General features: G+C 32.1%; 2 protein-coding genes and 1 long non-coding RNA gene across 3 annotated transcripts; all 3 read left to right on the top strand.

Moving 5' to 3' along the window:
• The first annotated feature begins 668 nt into the window (after positions 1–668).
• Positions 669–2,984, top strand: LOC100852427 (uncharacterized). Its single transcript, XM_003633167.4, has 3 exons — positions 669–1,088; positions 1,718–1,956; positions 2,240–2,984. Exons 2-3 carry the CDS (start codon positions 1,720–1,722, stop codon positions 2,834–2,836), a joined length of 834 nt encoding a protein of 277 aa, XP_003633215.1. The 5' UTR covers positions 669–1,088; positions 1,718–1,719; the 3' UTR covers positions 2,837–2,984.
• A 990-nt stretch (positions 2,985–3,974) lies between these two features.
• On the top strand, positions 3,975–10,360 carry LOC100249657 (uncharacterized). The gene is made up of 3 exons (XM_002268684.4): positions 3,975–4,306; positions 4,883–5,053; positions 9,881–10,360. Exons 1-3 carry the CDS (start codon positions 4,164–4,166, stop codon positions 10,125–10,127), a joined length of 561 nt encoding a protein of 186 aa, XP_002268720.1. The 5' UTR covers positions 3,975–4,163; the 3' UTR covers positions 10,128–10,360.
• LOC132254629 (uncharacterized) lies at positions 5,060–7,975 on the top strand. Its single transcript, XR_009466877.1, has 2 exons — positions 5,060–7,531; positions 7,602–7,975. It is a non-coding gene; the product is annotated as an uncharacterized LOC132254629 (long non-coding RNA).
• Positions 10,361–15,727: the final 5,367 nt, after the last annotated feature.

The following is a 15,727-nucleotide window of genomic DNA, read 5'->3' as shown; positions in this document are numbered from 1 at the left end:
TTGAGAACAAGATTGAAGCATTTTTAAGATGTTTTTTGTAAAGTTTATATGAAAAAAAATTGAAAATATGGAGAATAAGCAAGAAATATTGTATTTTGAGTAAATAGATAATTCTTTCATACAAGATAAGATCGAGAAATCGATTCCATAAAATTAAGTTTATAAACAATAATGACTTAAAGTGGGTGTTTAATAAATTAATTTAATAATTTAAAGTGACTTAATAACTTAATTTAAATTATTAAATAAATTAAGCATATTTGTTAAAATAACTTAATATTATAATTTAAAGTTAAAAATAATTTTAAGTATTAAGTCAAAATAATTAATTTATTCTTACTTAAATATAAATTATTTTAAAAAAAAGTTAAGAATGATGTAAATTAAGTTATTAAATTGATTTATCAAATAATCTTATGCTTCAGTAAAAAATAAATTATATATATATATATATATAAAACCGTCTTAGAACTGTTTTTAAATATTATTTTGAGAACTGTTTTCATAAATATCTCCAAACGTGGTATCGAGATACTCGGGTTTTGAAAAGAAGTTCTTGTGTGGAAAGTATACTGAAGAGGCCTACATTCTCACGTTTGGGAGTGATCCATTATCATATTCTGCCCCCTCATGGTGGCCCCAGCTCTTGATCTTGCTCCCCAGTACAGCACAACACAAATATACTAGACAAATGCATTACAATATATGCCTAAACCACCTCTCCCTCCCCCACACAAACACACACACACTTCTCCAGCTTTTTCCCAGCCTCTTTCCTCATTCACAGCCTGTCAAGCTTGAATTATTAACACTGATCTTATTTTTTTAGTCTGTGCTTCCTTTGTTGTTTCTCTAAGGGAGGTTTGGGAACTGGGTTTGGCCTGTCAAGCCTGCTGCCCACCCTATTCTCCATTGGAATTCTGCTTAGATTGCTCCGTCCACCTGGGCTAGCTCTCCTACCACCTATCTTTGTTCTCCAATGCATTGACCAGTCGCCTGCTTCGGTTCGGCTTATTACTCGTTCTAGCTTATGGGTGGAAGTAGTGGTATGCAGGAGGAAGATGGTCAATGAGCCTCCTGTATTGCAGGTGAGAAGTCTTTAGCTCATGTTTTTGCCTTTGTAGAGGGAAAGTTTTAGGCTTAGAATTGAGTTTTTGAAGATGGTTTTGAATGATTTTCTTGTTTATCATTCTTCTTTTCCATGCATTCTGTGTTGAAGTTTGAATTCATGATCATCCAATTGCAAATTTCAGTCCTTTTTTCCAGGAAGAGAGATGGCTCAATTGTCGGTTTTTATCTGATTTTTTTCACTGTGTCTGATCTATCTTATGGTGAAAAATGAGAGAGAGAGGAATCCCACATCCCATTTTTTGTTTCATTTTTGCCCATATTCATGGAAAAGCCACTGTTTGATCATGGTTCCCAAGCTGTCCCATTTGAGAAATACTGCTTACAATTAAGTTTTAGGGGATTTGAGGAATGACTTCCTCTTTTCTGGATGTGTGTTTGTGGCTTAATTTTTTTCTCACCTTCATCTTTGACTTTGTTGATGGTTGGATATGAGTCAACATGATCTGTTCTTTCCATTAGCCTTTGGTGCTCATCAGATGTGGCCATGGCCGCACCCGAAAACCAAAAATTTTCCAAACTTTTTGCATTACTGATGTGGTAAGAATGCTGAAGTTTTCATCCATCTGACTGAGTCCTAGTATTTCAGGCATGGGAACCAAGTTCCAATATATGATTAATGTTTTGGCTACATCACCAAATAGCAGCAGATTAACTGAGAAGCCTATGGACGATTGGGACTATTTCAAGAACAAAGAGTTGAAGGTGGACTTCAAAAGGAACTGTATTGACAAACTTCACAACTCCATGGATCGAATACTTGAACAGAATAATGTAGAAACGATCAAGAAGACGATGCTGATGCACGAAGATGTATTTAAGCATCAGGTGAGGTGAAATTCTGGTTAATTCTTACTCCTTTCCTCTGCCTCCTTCCAAGAAATCTAATTAGTATCGGTTTAGGCCAAGAAATAGGCTGGTCCTTGGGATCTATTCATCTGATGTTTTCACAATTGAAACAAATGGAACTTGCATTAGTATCCTAGACCCTTTCAAATACTGTAATAAAACAATGATATTTTTTATAATCACCCGAATATTAGTAAAGATAAAGGCTGTGAATTTGGATCTAAAGCTAGTTAGAAGCTCAGAAAAGAAGAAAATGTTGCAGGTGCAGGAGCTTCACAGGCTGTACAGTGTCCAAAAGATGCTGATGAAAGAACTAAAAGGTGAGAAAAAGCAGACAAGGCTTTGGAGCCCCAGAGCTGGCCTGATTAGCCAGCACCATCTGCCTTGTGGGGATAGTTTTTGGGTTCAAGACGATCCAAGCTCAAGAGAGCTGAGCAGCAGCTGCTCAGGAGACACCCTGAGAATGGCCAGGGGACTTGATCTCAAAAGGGCTAACCAAGAAGGCGTCTCAACAGCATTCAATGCCATTGATGAAGCCCACCAGCACCCAGAAGACAACAAGATGAGCTTGGTAGAAGAGAGTGAAGTAGAGCTCACGCTCAGCATTGGAACTCCTACCAGCAGAAAGAAGAAACCCGAAAACCACCAGCCTAACCGCAGCCTGGAATTAGCCTGTTCTGAATTAACAAACAACGAAATCCCCGATCTTGGGTCATCCTCCTCGTTCAAGTCTGATAGGGGAGACGAATGCAGTGACCTTGCCAACGCGGCCAGCAGCTCCAGCGCAACAACAGAAGATTATAGGAAGCAGCCACTTTGGCTTTTCCAAGGCCTAAGCCTGAACAGAACCCAACTTTGACAATCATATTTAAATTGATCCCACAGGTTTTTTCATGCATTAACATTCATGATCGAGAATTGTTGTGCTCCATTTTATTAACCCCACGATTAAGACACCATTGCTGGGCATATTTGGTTGTAAATGCATCATCTACAGCACATGTCTACATCATTTGTGTACTAGTTTAGATTCTGTGCACTTACCCTAATTCTAAAACTAAGTACTTCTGCAGTTGATGAGCTAATAGGGGAGAGATGATTTGGGATTCCGAAATTCGATTGACAGAATCTTCCAGCCTAATAGGCACCCAAAACCCTTTTTGACTGTTGTGTTCATACATGGGTGTGTACCAAAGGACTTGAAACTAATTAGAAACCATCCAAACTTGCCAAAATGATAAGTTGCTGTCATATCCCATGTGGATATTTTCCCTCTAGTACTCATGAGATGTGGGACATCATATTTGCCCATTCATAAAAGCACCAAGTCCTGATCATGACCCATAGATTCATGAGGTGGTTAAGCTCCATAAGTGTATTTTCCCTAAAAATTGATTCTGTCGCAATAAGTGAGATGGATATTGTCTGATTTGAACTACTGATATCACTATTTAAAGTGAACCCCACGTACTAGTATCAAGAATGTGATATTTCATGTTCCAAGGAAATAAATTGTGAATGTAATATATCATAAGATGTAGAGGACCATGCTCATATATTCCAACTTCATGGAGAATAAAAATGTGACAAATATGTTATTTTTCAATGAATGGTGGCTCCATGAATATATAAGTTTAGGAATGATAAAATCTCAAGATTAATACCATAAGCCATTATTATAAACCTTGCTATGATAAAAAGTTTTGGAGTAATACCCTTTCCATTTGATCCCGTTATTATTATTTTATATCTAATAAATAATTTTATTATCTCAACATTCTTACTTTATATTATGATCTTATTTTTTCATATCTTTACATTTTTATTATTTAATAATTAAATTTTACCGTATATTTAAACGATATTTTCAATAAAACTTAAAATTGGAATTTTAAATTAGATTGTGGTATAAAAAAAAATTTCAAAAGTACTATTAAAAAATTTATTTTTATTTTTATTTTTCCTTATGTAAGGAAACGAACACATTTTTGTGGGCTAAGTGGTATGTCCTAAGATTTTTGAAAGGAGAATTCTAGCGTGGTGGACTTTGGATTCTCGACATCACCATGCTGCCACGTGGCTATTTCAGAATCATGGAAAGGATGAGCCTCCATTGAAATAAGGGAGAGAAGAGAGAAAATAGTATCAGAGAAATCCACTGCTCACTTCCAACGTCAAACTCAAACATGTCCATAGCTTTATCTCAGCAGAGCTTCTTCTTCAATGCTCTGTCATCAACCCACTTCCCCAAAAGGAATATCTTCACTTCTGTAACCTCCACTATCTCATGCAGATCCCCATCTGATGATTGTGATGGAGATTCCCCCAGGTATGTTGTTTCCTAGTTTGGTTGCCCGGAAACCTCAGGAAAAAGTAAAGAAAAATCCCAACTTTGTCAGTATTTTTGTTGTTGTTGTTTGTTGGTTTAATACTAAAAGAAAATTTAAGAGTGTTAATTTCCTCAATTTTGTGTTATTTCTTGTTTGGTTGCTCAGAAACCTCAGAAAAAAGTAAAGGAAAAGCCAAAATTTATAAGATTTTTTTTTTGGGAGGGGGGTTGATTTAATGCTAAAAAGAAAAGATAACCGTATTAATCAGCTCAATTTATGTAATATCTTGTTTGGCTACTCGGAAACCTTGCAAAAAAGCAAACCAAGATCCGAACCTCATTAGAATTTTTGTTGTTGATTTTTTTTTTTTGGTTGATTCATTGCTAAAAAGGAAAGAAAATTGTATTAATCAGCTCGATTGTACGGCTAGGCAAGTGGGGAACTTTCAAACGTGTGATTTCACTTCCATTTCTTTGGCTGAGTTTTCTGGGCAACCAAACAAAGTTAGGGTCTCTTTTGGGGTTTTTTTACTTAATTTTTCTGATAAAATTGTGCTTTGGGTGTTCGGTGTGCAGGAAGAGGGAGAATCAATTGGCAAAACTGGCAATGGTAACATTGGCAGCTGGAGTGTTGACACTGGGGTCAGTTCATGAGGCCTCTGCAGCCAAGACTGGTGGCAGAATCGGGGGTCAGGCTTTCCGGTCAGCTCCTCCTCGTGCATCCTCCCCTAGAATCAATAATTCGAGGTAATATCATTGAACTCTGAACTGAACTGTTTTAGATTCCAATTGCTTGAGCGCCCATTACTGCTATTATGTATAAATAGAGTTCCTTCCCCAATGAAGGCCATTATCTTGGATGACTTGATGTGTGTTGTGGAAAGTACAGGTTGAATAGTGCTAAAAGGATTTTTTCACATTTATTGAATATTAATGCACTAAACAATTCAAAAAAGTCAGTTAGGATTCCACTTCTGCAAATTGAATCTGATTGAGTTTAGGAAAATGCTAAATTCAGCAAATGAACTTGCTCCTTTGAAATGGTTGTTGTTTCATTAGTTAGTACTGAAATGATCATATTCTTTTGAAGCCTCTTGTACTGCATCTTGTCATAGAAATTTTCCAGTAATAAATCAAATAATATTGTTATTGAGAGTGGATAAGTTTACCATATGATGTGAAATATCAGTCTGTGTTTTCATAGCCTGTTATATCTTCCATGAAAGATTTTTCTTCCATGAAGTCACTTGTAGTTGAAAATAATGGTGACTAATGTGTAAACAACATAATCGGGTAAAATTTTAGGTCGATGTGATGTTTTGTAATGTAGAGAATTAGTCGGGCTCACCCACCTATGCTCTTGTTCTGAGCAATTGGCAAGTTGATGCATTCGAGATGCAGAACAAATTCATTAGCAATCTCAGTAATCTGGATAGGTTAACTTGGGAACCTTCACCTATCTCCTAATCATTGTAAACACCGTCGAAGAATCATCATATTTTTAATGGGAGAGCTCACTAAACTTGTGCCTTGCAAGTTGGATTTTTGCTTAATTCCATTTTCACCAACTTAAAAGTAAGATCTGATTTTCCAAGTAAATGTGTTCTCATATGGGCATTTAAAAGTAACCGGATACACTACTGCCCATGATGGTCTAATTTGGGGGCTTTTGGCAACCCATTTCTCATATCATTCTGTTTATGTTGGACATAAAAAGGAGGCCTTGTGCATGCACAGGTACTTTTTGAGAAGCTTGATTCAGATTTGTCCTTTTCTAGGGCATTATTCTCCAAGTCCTTCTCTTTCACATCTTGCTGCCCTTAGTGACTAAATAAATGCCGACTTCCTTTGTATTTGATGTTGTCCACCATGATGACAAGACCTTCTAGAACAGATCTCAAGTAAGAATAGAAAAGTGAGACGACTAACCCATGATTCAACAGACCTTGAGCGGCCTGTATGACACTAAGCTCTTTGACACAGTCCCGGGTGTGCTTTTGTGTCCAAGTGTCATCAGCTGGTCCAATATAAAAATATGCAATATGACAACGAAGCATGAGAGTGCAACACTGTCCTGCAGAAATCTTTGTGAGCAGATGAACAAGGCCTCCTTCCTTCTTCCACATTTTTATCAATTCTGGTAGTTGGAAAGCTTCAAACTTCCAAAGGCATTTCCAGCTCTTCTCATTGATGCAGCCCCCTCTTTGGAGTATCTGTTGGAAAAATCTGAAAACTACAAAGGCAGTTATAGCACCATCTTAATAGCTATATAAAGGTGACACTAAATATGGGATGAAAAATAATAAGTTTTTTTTTTTTTTTTTTTTTGTCTATTAAATTGACCATACACACAGTTTATATAGGAGATTACAAGAGAAGAAATAGGAAACAAGAGATATAATAAGAAACTAACTAATTCCTAAATCATAAAACTATCTATTTACAGAAATAGGAAACTAATATAATAGGAAAATAATTCTCTTATTCTATTTACAGCTCAACAAAAGGAACCAGGGTACCATCAATTTTTTATTATACGAGATGTGTTGACGATGAAGGAGCAGGTTACAGTGTAGAGGATTTTCCTAATTGTATTTGGCTGTAGGTGTATTGCTAATTATTTGGTTATAGTGATCCATTAAGTTGGTTGAAGTGTAATTTTATTCTTGTGAATGAAGTCCACTTGTTAGTTGCTTTTTAGCTGCTCTTTATTTTACAATTCAGTATTAGAATGCTATTATTTTTGTATGGCCAAATTGTAGAAAAAATAGCAGAAGTTCAATGCCAAAACATAAAATAAATGAGCATAAGTTCCGCCTCTAGCCAAGTACCACAACCTAACCAAAAAAGGTGCATTGTAAGCCAAAATCACCTAAATGAACAGCCCCAAACAAATACTAATTGAGAAATACCCACATAGAACCTAAGAATTGTAGCCTTTCTTTCAGTAAAACCCACATTCATATGGGGGAAAAAGGATGTGGGAACAATTGAATGAGAACCAAGGTTTTCCTTTATATGAGCCATTGAAGGGTGGTACTGTAAATGCTTTTGCAATTTTTGGGTTTCTTCTTCAATGAGGAAAAGGGGGTGGGGGCTCCAAATCGAAGGCAATGAAGGGGTAGGAATTGGCAACTTACAGGAGGTACTGGGCTTATTTCTGCCTTTGGGGCACTGAAGTTTGCCATCACTGGCAGTGCAGGAGGACAAAGGATCTTCGAGAAGGTAGTGGATCCTGCATCTAACTATATTCTCTTAAGATTCCCCCTTAACACTGATTTTATTTTTAATTTAGTTCTGTAAAGCCCAGAGCCTCAGAAGGGGAGACAAGCCCTTCAGGAACATTGTAAGCATCAACAGTCACAGAGTTGCTGCTGAAATTTTGTGAGCTATGCATTGGCTAGCCCCTTTATGGACATTTTTCCTACTTGCTTGTTTCTCATTATTGTTTGCATCTCTTTTTCATTGCTTTTCACCACTGTGCATTTGAAATGCCCCTTCGAACTTTATCTGTTCTCTTGTAATGTCTTCTTCATCTAGGACAAAGGTCAGATGAGACACCTTAGGCCAGGGGCGGACAGAAGGGGGGCCAAGGGGGGACCACTGGCCACACCCCCCCTCCCCCCCCAACACCAACTTTAGAAATAAAAATATAAAAAAATAAAATTAGATTATGGTTTTTATTTGGCTAAAAAAATAATATTACATTTTTTTTTATAGCCACTGCACACCCCCCCCCCCCCCCCCCCCCCAAACTTTAAATCCTGTGTCGGCCACTGGCTTAGGCTGGCCTTCCATTATGTGGTCAACTCTCTAGGTTGTAATCTTACTTCTTTATGCTAACTTGGCTGAATGTCTTGTCTGCCACAATCTTGTAGATTTATCTACTGTCCTCAGCTAACTGGATTCTGATTCATTATTGTGAATTAAAATGATGTTTTTCCCTTCTCTTGTTCTGGACTTGGTTGTAATTTATTTTATTGAATTTCCTCTTCAGTTTTCTCTTACAGATTATCCTCAAAATATTTTGTTTCTAGTAGTATGAACTGTTGAAATGTCCACCAAGATGAAGCTTTATTCCTTTCATGGTTATTATCATCTTATCAAACTTGTTTTGCAATTTATTATGCATGAGAACGTTATAAAGACATCTGAAAGTTCAAAAGTGACTCATCGTGGGTTTGATATCCCACAACTTAGAAGGAATGAAAAAATCAAGGTTTGCTTTTGTTGCCTATTGGCTATGTGAGTCGTGCTCGTAAGTTTGAGCAAATTCGACTAACAACATTTTTAGGATGAAGTATACCCAGTGCAAGATGTTGATTCTTCCTTTAAACCATACCTTTCTACTATGGTGCTCGGACAACTAAAATAGATTTATATTTCATATTGTCTCATATAACTTAACTGTTCATTGGAGAAATACTCTGTTCCATTTTTGTACATGAGCATTTATTCTGCCTTCCAACATTGCATTTTGGTTTGCCTTGCAATTCTCCAAGTTCAATCAAACTATAAGTCAAGCCACCTTAGCTGTTGGGTGCTATGCCATAGACATCAAACCCACAAGACCAGAGATGGTGCAAATTGCTTTACATCTCAAACATCCAAATTGATAGGACTGACTCTTAACAGCCATCACCCGACCCTGCTGCCAAATTCGTCACTCTGGAGGGAGGAAAAATTATTGTATTTCCATATAACTTACTGACCAGCTCCTCACTGCTGCATTTTGACCTGTGATTTGCTCATGTAAAAAATTTATGCAATCAGTTTGTTTCTCCTAGCCTTTTTATTTTATTATTGAGTTTATTACCCTGGTTTTGACATGGCCTGGATTTCCCATGTTGAAGCTGGGAAATCTGAACTTGTCATTGATTGACAATGACTGGATAAATGATATGATTTTACTTCATGCTTGCAAATTTTCCCATAGATAACGAAAATTTATTAGAACAAGGAGTAATAAGAAGAATCAGAAGCCATCCATTAAATGAAACTATGACAGAAACAAAAGGCTAATGAATGCCCAAACCAAGAGCTAAACCCAACAAATCCCTAGTTTGGATGCTTTCCGCTCTAGGATTTGAAAATGAGAAAAACTGCATACGAAGAAACAAATACTAGTAGTAGTTCAGAAACCATTCACACATGCAGGCAAACAAACCATGAATAGTGTCTTTTGAAGACAATAAACATGAGTTTAAAAACTCAGTACATCCCGCTTAACAATACTTAGATACCATGTTGAATAACCTATTGTCCTAAAAGCTACAGTTATTTGGATTTCGGCCCATAATATATATGATGCTCTCTAATACCTGCCAATGTATGTCATGATCTCTAACAGTGTAGGTATCAAAAAGTCAACTTTAAATGGTTATATATTTACATGGAGGATCTTTCTAAGGATTATGAGATACAACTTAACTTACATTTTCTTTCATGTCATTTTGCTTACAATTCTTTTTTTTCTTTTTTTTTTCAGCAAATAACCCCATTTTGGATTAGTACCTCAACACCTTGCTCTGTAAAACTTGTTCCTTGATTGATTCAAAATCTTTGTTTTGTCAGGACCAACATTTATATAAATCCACCAGTGGCACCACCTCTAGTTGGTGGTTATGGATTTGGCTATGGTGTACCGTTCTATGGCGGGTGGGGTTGGTCTCCATTTTCATTTTTTGCCCCAGGTCCTAGTGTTGCCATTGGCGTTGGAGGTGGATTCGAAGTTCTAGTTCTATTTATGTTCCTTGGTGCTGTTGCCGCAGTTATAAGGAGATTTGCTGGATCAAAAGACGAGGACGACGACTACTATTGAGATAAAAAACAAGCTTTTTGTATAGGATTATATCAAGTTGATGAAGGTGCTACAATATTGTATATGGTAATGCCATTGTGGGATCTTGCAAGCCTAGAAATATCATGTAATGTAATTACTTCAAAGAGACCATCTTGTAACTGCCAGTGCTACAGTCACTGTTCTCTTTCCTGGTAAAAATGAACTGCATTCAGAGAATGGAAACAAAAAACATAATTTTTTGCCTAGCAAAACTTCGCATAGTAAGTGCCTCCTCTTGACAATGAAATTATGTATGATAATTTAAGCAGGTTCTCTAGAGCTCTCGTGAAATTAAAATGGGAAAAGTGTGTTTTCATATATATATATATATATATATAAACCACAAAATAGGAACTTAAAAGATGAAATGATAGTATTTCTGAAAACTATTTTTTTGTCGAGAAAATTAGTTTTTATATTTGAGTTATTGAAAAATACTTTTAAAAAAACCGAGAAAATGATTTTACTAAACAAAGTTTTATTTTTAAAAAGCAATTAATAACCATTTTAAAAATTGCTTTAAAAAATATTACCAATCAATCCTACCTTATTTGATATGGGCATGTTTGGTCAGCGATTGGGCTTTCTAGTAGATATTTTACTTCCCAATATGTGGGGGCATTGGTGGGGTTTATATTATTATAAAATTCAAGTCCTTGTCCTTTTGTTTTGTCTTTTTACCTAGGGTGTATTGTAGTTGTGGTGAAATATAGGAAACCATGGACTTCATGTGTTTTGTCCTTCAATTATTTTATTTTGTTTAAATTTTTTGGTTTGTGGTCCCATGCTACCCATGTTAGTTTTGCAAACTTTTCTTTTAGATTCAAGGGATTTTGCAATATTCACATTTTGGACTATTATGATTTCAAATTGAAAGATTGAAAGATTTTTTTGTAATAATTGTAAGACTATGGTTATCGGAAAATTTGAAGGAAAATGTAAGGTAAAAAAAAAAAAAATAGAAGAAAAGAAAAAATGAAACAAAATGAAAAATAGATTTAAAATTAATAAATTATTTGAAATCCATTTCATTTATTTTAGCTCAATAATAAAAAGATTAAGAGTTTATTTGAGAATTATTTTTTATAATAAATTTTTGTTATCTAAAACAAAAAATATAAAAAACACTTTTGACAATTAAAAACTATTTTTTATTTTATGTTTTTAAGAACATAAACTATGTTATTTTCATATAAATTGTTTTTAGTTATTTTTTATTATTTTCACTTGTTTATAATTAAAAATAAAATACTAGATATTAAAATTATTTTTAAAATATATTTAAAACTATTAAAAATATATTAAAAGCATATTAGGTTTTCAAATAAACTTTTGTTCAACAAAAATTAGAAAATATTTTTCAAACATGGTTCTCAAAAACTATTTTTTAGAATTATTTTCGAAAAAAACCCCAAGCAAACCCTAAATAATTTGAAAATGCACAAGTTTTTTAATAGATTTAATTATATTATATTTTATTTTATATTTTTTATAGGACAATTAACATGAAAAAATAATGTCTTTTAACATATATATTTTTTTTCTTAATATTTTTAAAAAACCAAACATACGCTAAAAGAAAAAAAAGAAAAGAAAATAGAAAATAATCATACATGAACAAAACAAAACACAAAAATAAAAATATACACTGTGTTTTTCCTTTTAATCATAATTTTTATGACAAAATGAATAAAAAAAAAAAAGCTTTTTTTTTTAAGATCCTCTAAAATTCGCTTTTAAGACTATTTTGATTATTAATAGAAAGATTTTTTACCATGATTTATATTAGAAAATTAAAAAGGAAAGAAAGAAAAAAAAAACAAAAATATGGGTTTGTTTTCCTTTTGATCATAATTTATGTGGAAATAGGGAAAAGAAAAAAAAAGGAAAAAAATCTTTTGGGGATTTATAACTCTTTTGGAAACAATCTTTTTTTTTTCTAAGACTTAAATATGATTGGCGGTTGAAAGTATTTTGAAAAAAAAAATGATAAAAGAGAAAGACAAAAATATCAAATTTATGCATTCTTTTAATCATAATTATTTTTTTCAAAACATTTTAAATTCACTTTTAGGAATTGTGGTCACAATTCTTATAAGAGATATAAGAAGATAAGAAAAAATAGGAAGAAAAAAATAAATAAATAAATAAATATACCTTGTCTTTTTTTTTTTCAACTCTATCTCTAACAAAGAGAGAGAGAGAGAGAGGCAAAAATAAATAAATAAAAATAAAATTAAACCAAAAAAAAGGGGGGAGAGGAAGTTGTTTTTCCTTCTTGTCCTTTTAGCCGCTATTTGCCTTTTGGTAGCTAAAGGGTGACAAAATCTCAGCCGTCATCATTGCTAAATACACAAAATCACTTTTCCTAAATTGATTTCCATTTTCATTGTTAAGTAGAGCAACACAAGTAAATTTATTTTTAAAATTAATATAAGGCTATTTTATCTAAAAAAATAATTTGTGTTATTTCACTAAAATATCTATTTATAATTCTTAAGAATATTCCTAAAGTGATTCTTATTGGGATGATAAATATGTGGGACATGGGACAAAAGTATATATACTAAAATCCAAGACATGCCACGTTCAAATTCACCCGTAAAAAAAAAAAAATTAATTTCAAATAATTCAAAGGGTTGTCCAATAAAAAAAAAGTAACTTTCAAAAAGTTACTTAAAGTTAGAAAAAAATAAGGTATTTTCATTGCTTGGAATGAAAAATATCGTCTTCTTAGGAGTTAACCTTGATGTGAAATGACATTACATTTTATAGATCTTATTAGATGTACTTAATTCATTAATATGCTTAAAATGTTCCTTCAAAGAGACGATTCAACGTCAATCAAGTTTCTAATAAAAAAAAATACAAATTTTCAACGAAGTTAACTTTTATAATTATAAAATTTGATATCAAGTCATGTAGATAACTTTGGGTTTGGATGTGATGTGACCAAAACCACAAAAATTTAAAATAAAATTTCAACTACTATTTTGATATTTAAAAATATATATAAACCTTACCATGATTTTTTAATCACAATTATTTTTTTTAACAACAATATAAATCGAAAAATAATTTATTTTATCGAGTAGGGTCATAACTGCTGGATACACCTAATGGCAACGACAAAATGACAACATAACATGCCACCCCAATTGAACGTTACTTCTTTCTTATAAATTATTTCTCATAAACATCAATATCATAAAAAAATTTATTATTATCATTATTTTTTATATATATTGGCAAATATTATAATTTCAAAATTAATGATAAAAAAACAAGGTTTTGATATGACTCCTCCAAAATTTAGGAACATGTTGTAATGTTATGGCTAAGAGGGTTTTGCTTTGTTTTGTGGTTGAATGTGATTGGACTGTCCAAAATAAGTGTCTTAGCTTATTTTTATTTGGCATTATTATTTATTTGGTTCTATTACTTCCCTTTCTTTGGCTGCTAGTCAAATTTGGACCCCATTTTGGAATTTTGTACCCACTCTTCAATTCTTTAATGCAATTTTAATTTTATTTTACTTTAAAAAGTTAGTAATCTTTAGAATTTATGAGTTATTGAAATGAATAAAAAAAATTAAAAGTGAGTTTGGAAGTGTTTGCAAATGTTTTTATTGGGAATGTTTTCTTAATAAATGTATTTAGGAAAATCCCACATGAAATGTTTTTTCAGAAAATACTATAAGTGATTTTTCAAAAATTCTAAAATATTTTTAAAATTTTGTCAAACACCTACTATTTTTTTCAAAAACTTTTTTTAAGTTAACAACACTTTCTAAAATCGTTGTGAAACTAACTCTAATGATTTGTTTGAAAATTATTTTTTAGAACAGTTTTTAGAATAAAAAATATATTTGACAATAAAAAACTATTTTTCATTTTATATTATAAGAATAAAAAATATGGTATTTTAAGATAATATATTTTAATGGTTTTCTATTATTTGTTTAGGACTATTTTAAAAAATAATTATATAAATATGATAAATGATTAAAAATAAAATATTAGATATAAAAATAATTTTTAAAAATATTTTAAAATATTAAAAATATTTTAAAATTATTTAAGATTTTAAAATAATTTTTTATTCTATAAAAATCAAAAAACAATTTTTAAAAACCGTTTTAAAAAACAGTTACTGTAAATTTATTTTTTTAACTATAACAAAAGGGCCCCTGCAATATGGAGTCAAGATTTTACTGTGTACGATTATATATGGACCATTGAAAAAAAAAATTGTAGCCACATGACCTCTTTTGATTACTTGTCATTTTCTGATATGACATTGATTTATGTTTTTTTTTTGTGCTATTTTAAAATCCCATAATAAAAATAAAAATAGGAGGACCTAAAACTTTTGAAATAAATTAATATTATTAAAATATTTTGCATAATTTTTATTTTGCCACATAAATGACCCTCTCTGTTGGAAATAAGCAAGTAAAAAATATAAATATAATTGAACTAATTGTCATATGAATTACCTCATATCAAACAAGTATATTTATTATTCATATATATATTTTTAATAAAAATGATAATTATACTATGATTTTCTTATGCAACAAATACATTTTTGGTACATTTTTTTCATATCTAACATATATTACCATTTTTATTTTATTACATCTCATAGTCGCTAAAGCCATGAATTGGATGATTAATTTTGATGATTGATAGACACAATTAGGATCCCTAATTTAAAATTTAAAATGATCCCGACTTAAATCAAATAGTAGTTTAGATAAAATTTAAGGTCTTTAACTTAAACTCGAAGAATGGTTTTTGATGACCTATTCACCATGGGGATTGATCTCTAATTTTACAATCAAATTGCCTTAAATTCCATTTATAATTTTTCGATGCCTCACAATTTCGTTCCAATCATTTCAATTTACATCGTTTTTTCCTCATGGATGTTAAACACACTTACCATCCCAATGAACATACCATAAGTAATTTTAACTTTTTGTTCAAAATTAATAAAAGCTATTTAATAACAACAAGATTAAAATTATATTTTTTGTAAACCGAAACCACTTTATAAAATTGTTAAGAAGCGTGATATGTATATTAAATCCAAATCCTACAAACTTTAAATTTTTAGGAAAATTAGTAGTTCAACATGGTATTAAAACTTGATTTAGCGAAAGGTCTCTGCAATTTGCATATTTATTTCCCATTTATTTGTTCAAAACGAATCTAAATTCTGCTATCTCTATCTATTTTATTGGATATGGATTCAAATTTTTTTGTCAAAATCTATTATGGCATGTGAAGGAAGGTGTTAAAAAAAAAAGATATGTATATTGAATCCAAATATCGATAATTCAATAAAAACTATAATAAAAACCAAGCAGAAAATTGTGATTTCATAATATGTAGACTCAAGCTACATCGATAAAGCACATTAAAAGTGATGATGCATGAAACACAAAGCAATTAGGAGAAATTGGTGCCATGATTTGTTCAAACTTTTGAATAAAACTTACAGAATAATGAAAGATGAAAATGGGGGGTAGTGAAGAAGAAAAAGGGTGGGGGCAAAGGGCCATACAGCCCCCA

This window comes from Vitis vinifera, chromosome 11 (assembly GCF_030704535.1).
Source record: "Vitis vinifera cultivar Pinot Noir 40024 chromosome 11, ASM3070453v1".
Lineage (NCBI taxonomy): Eukaryota > Viridiplantae > Streptophyta > Magnoliopsida > Vitales > Vitaceae > Vitis > Vitis vinifera.
This window is presented reverse-complemented; position numbering and strand designations above follow the sequence as displayed.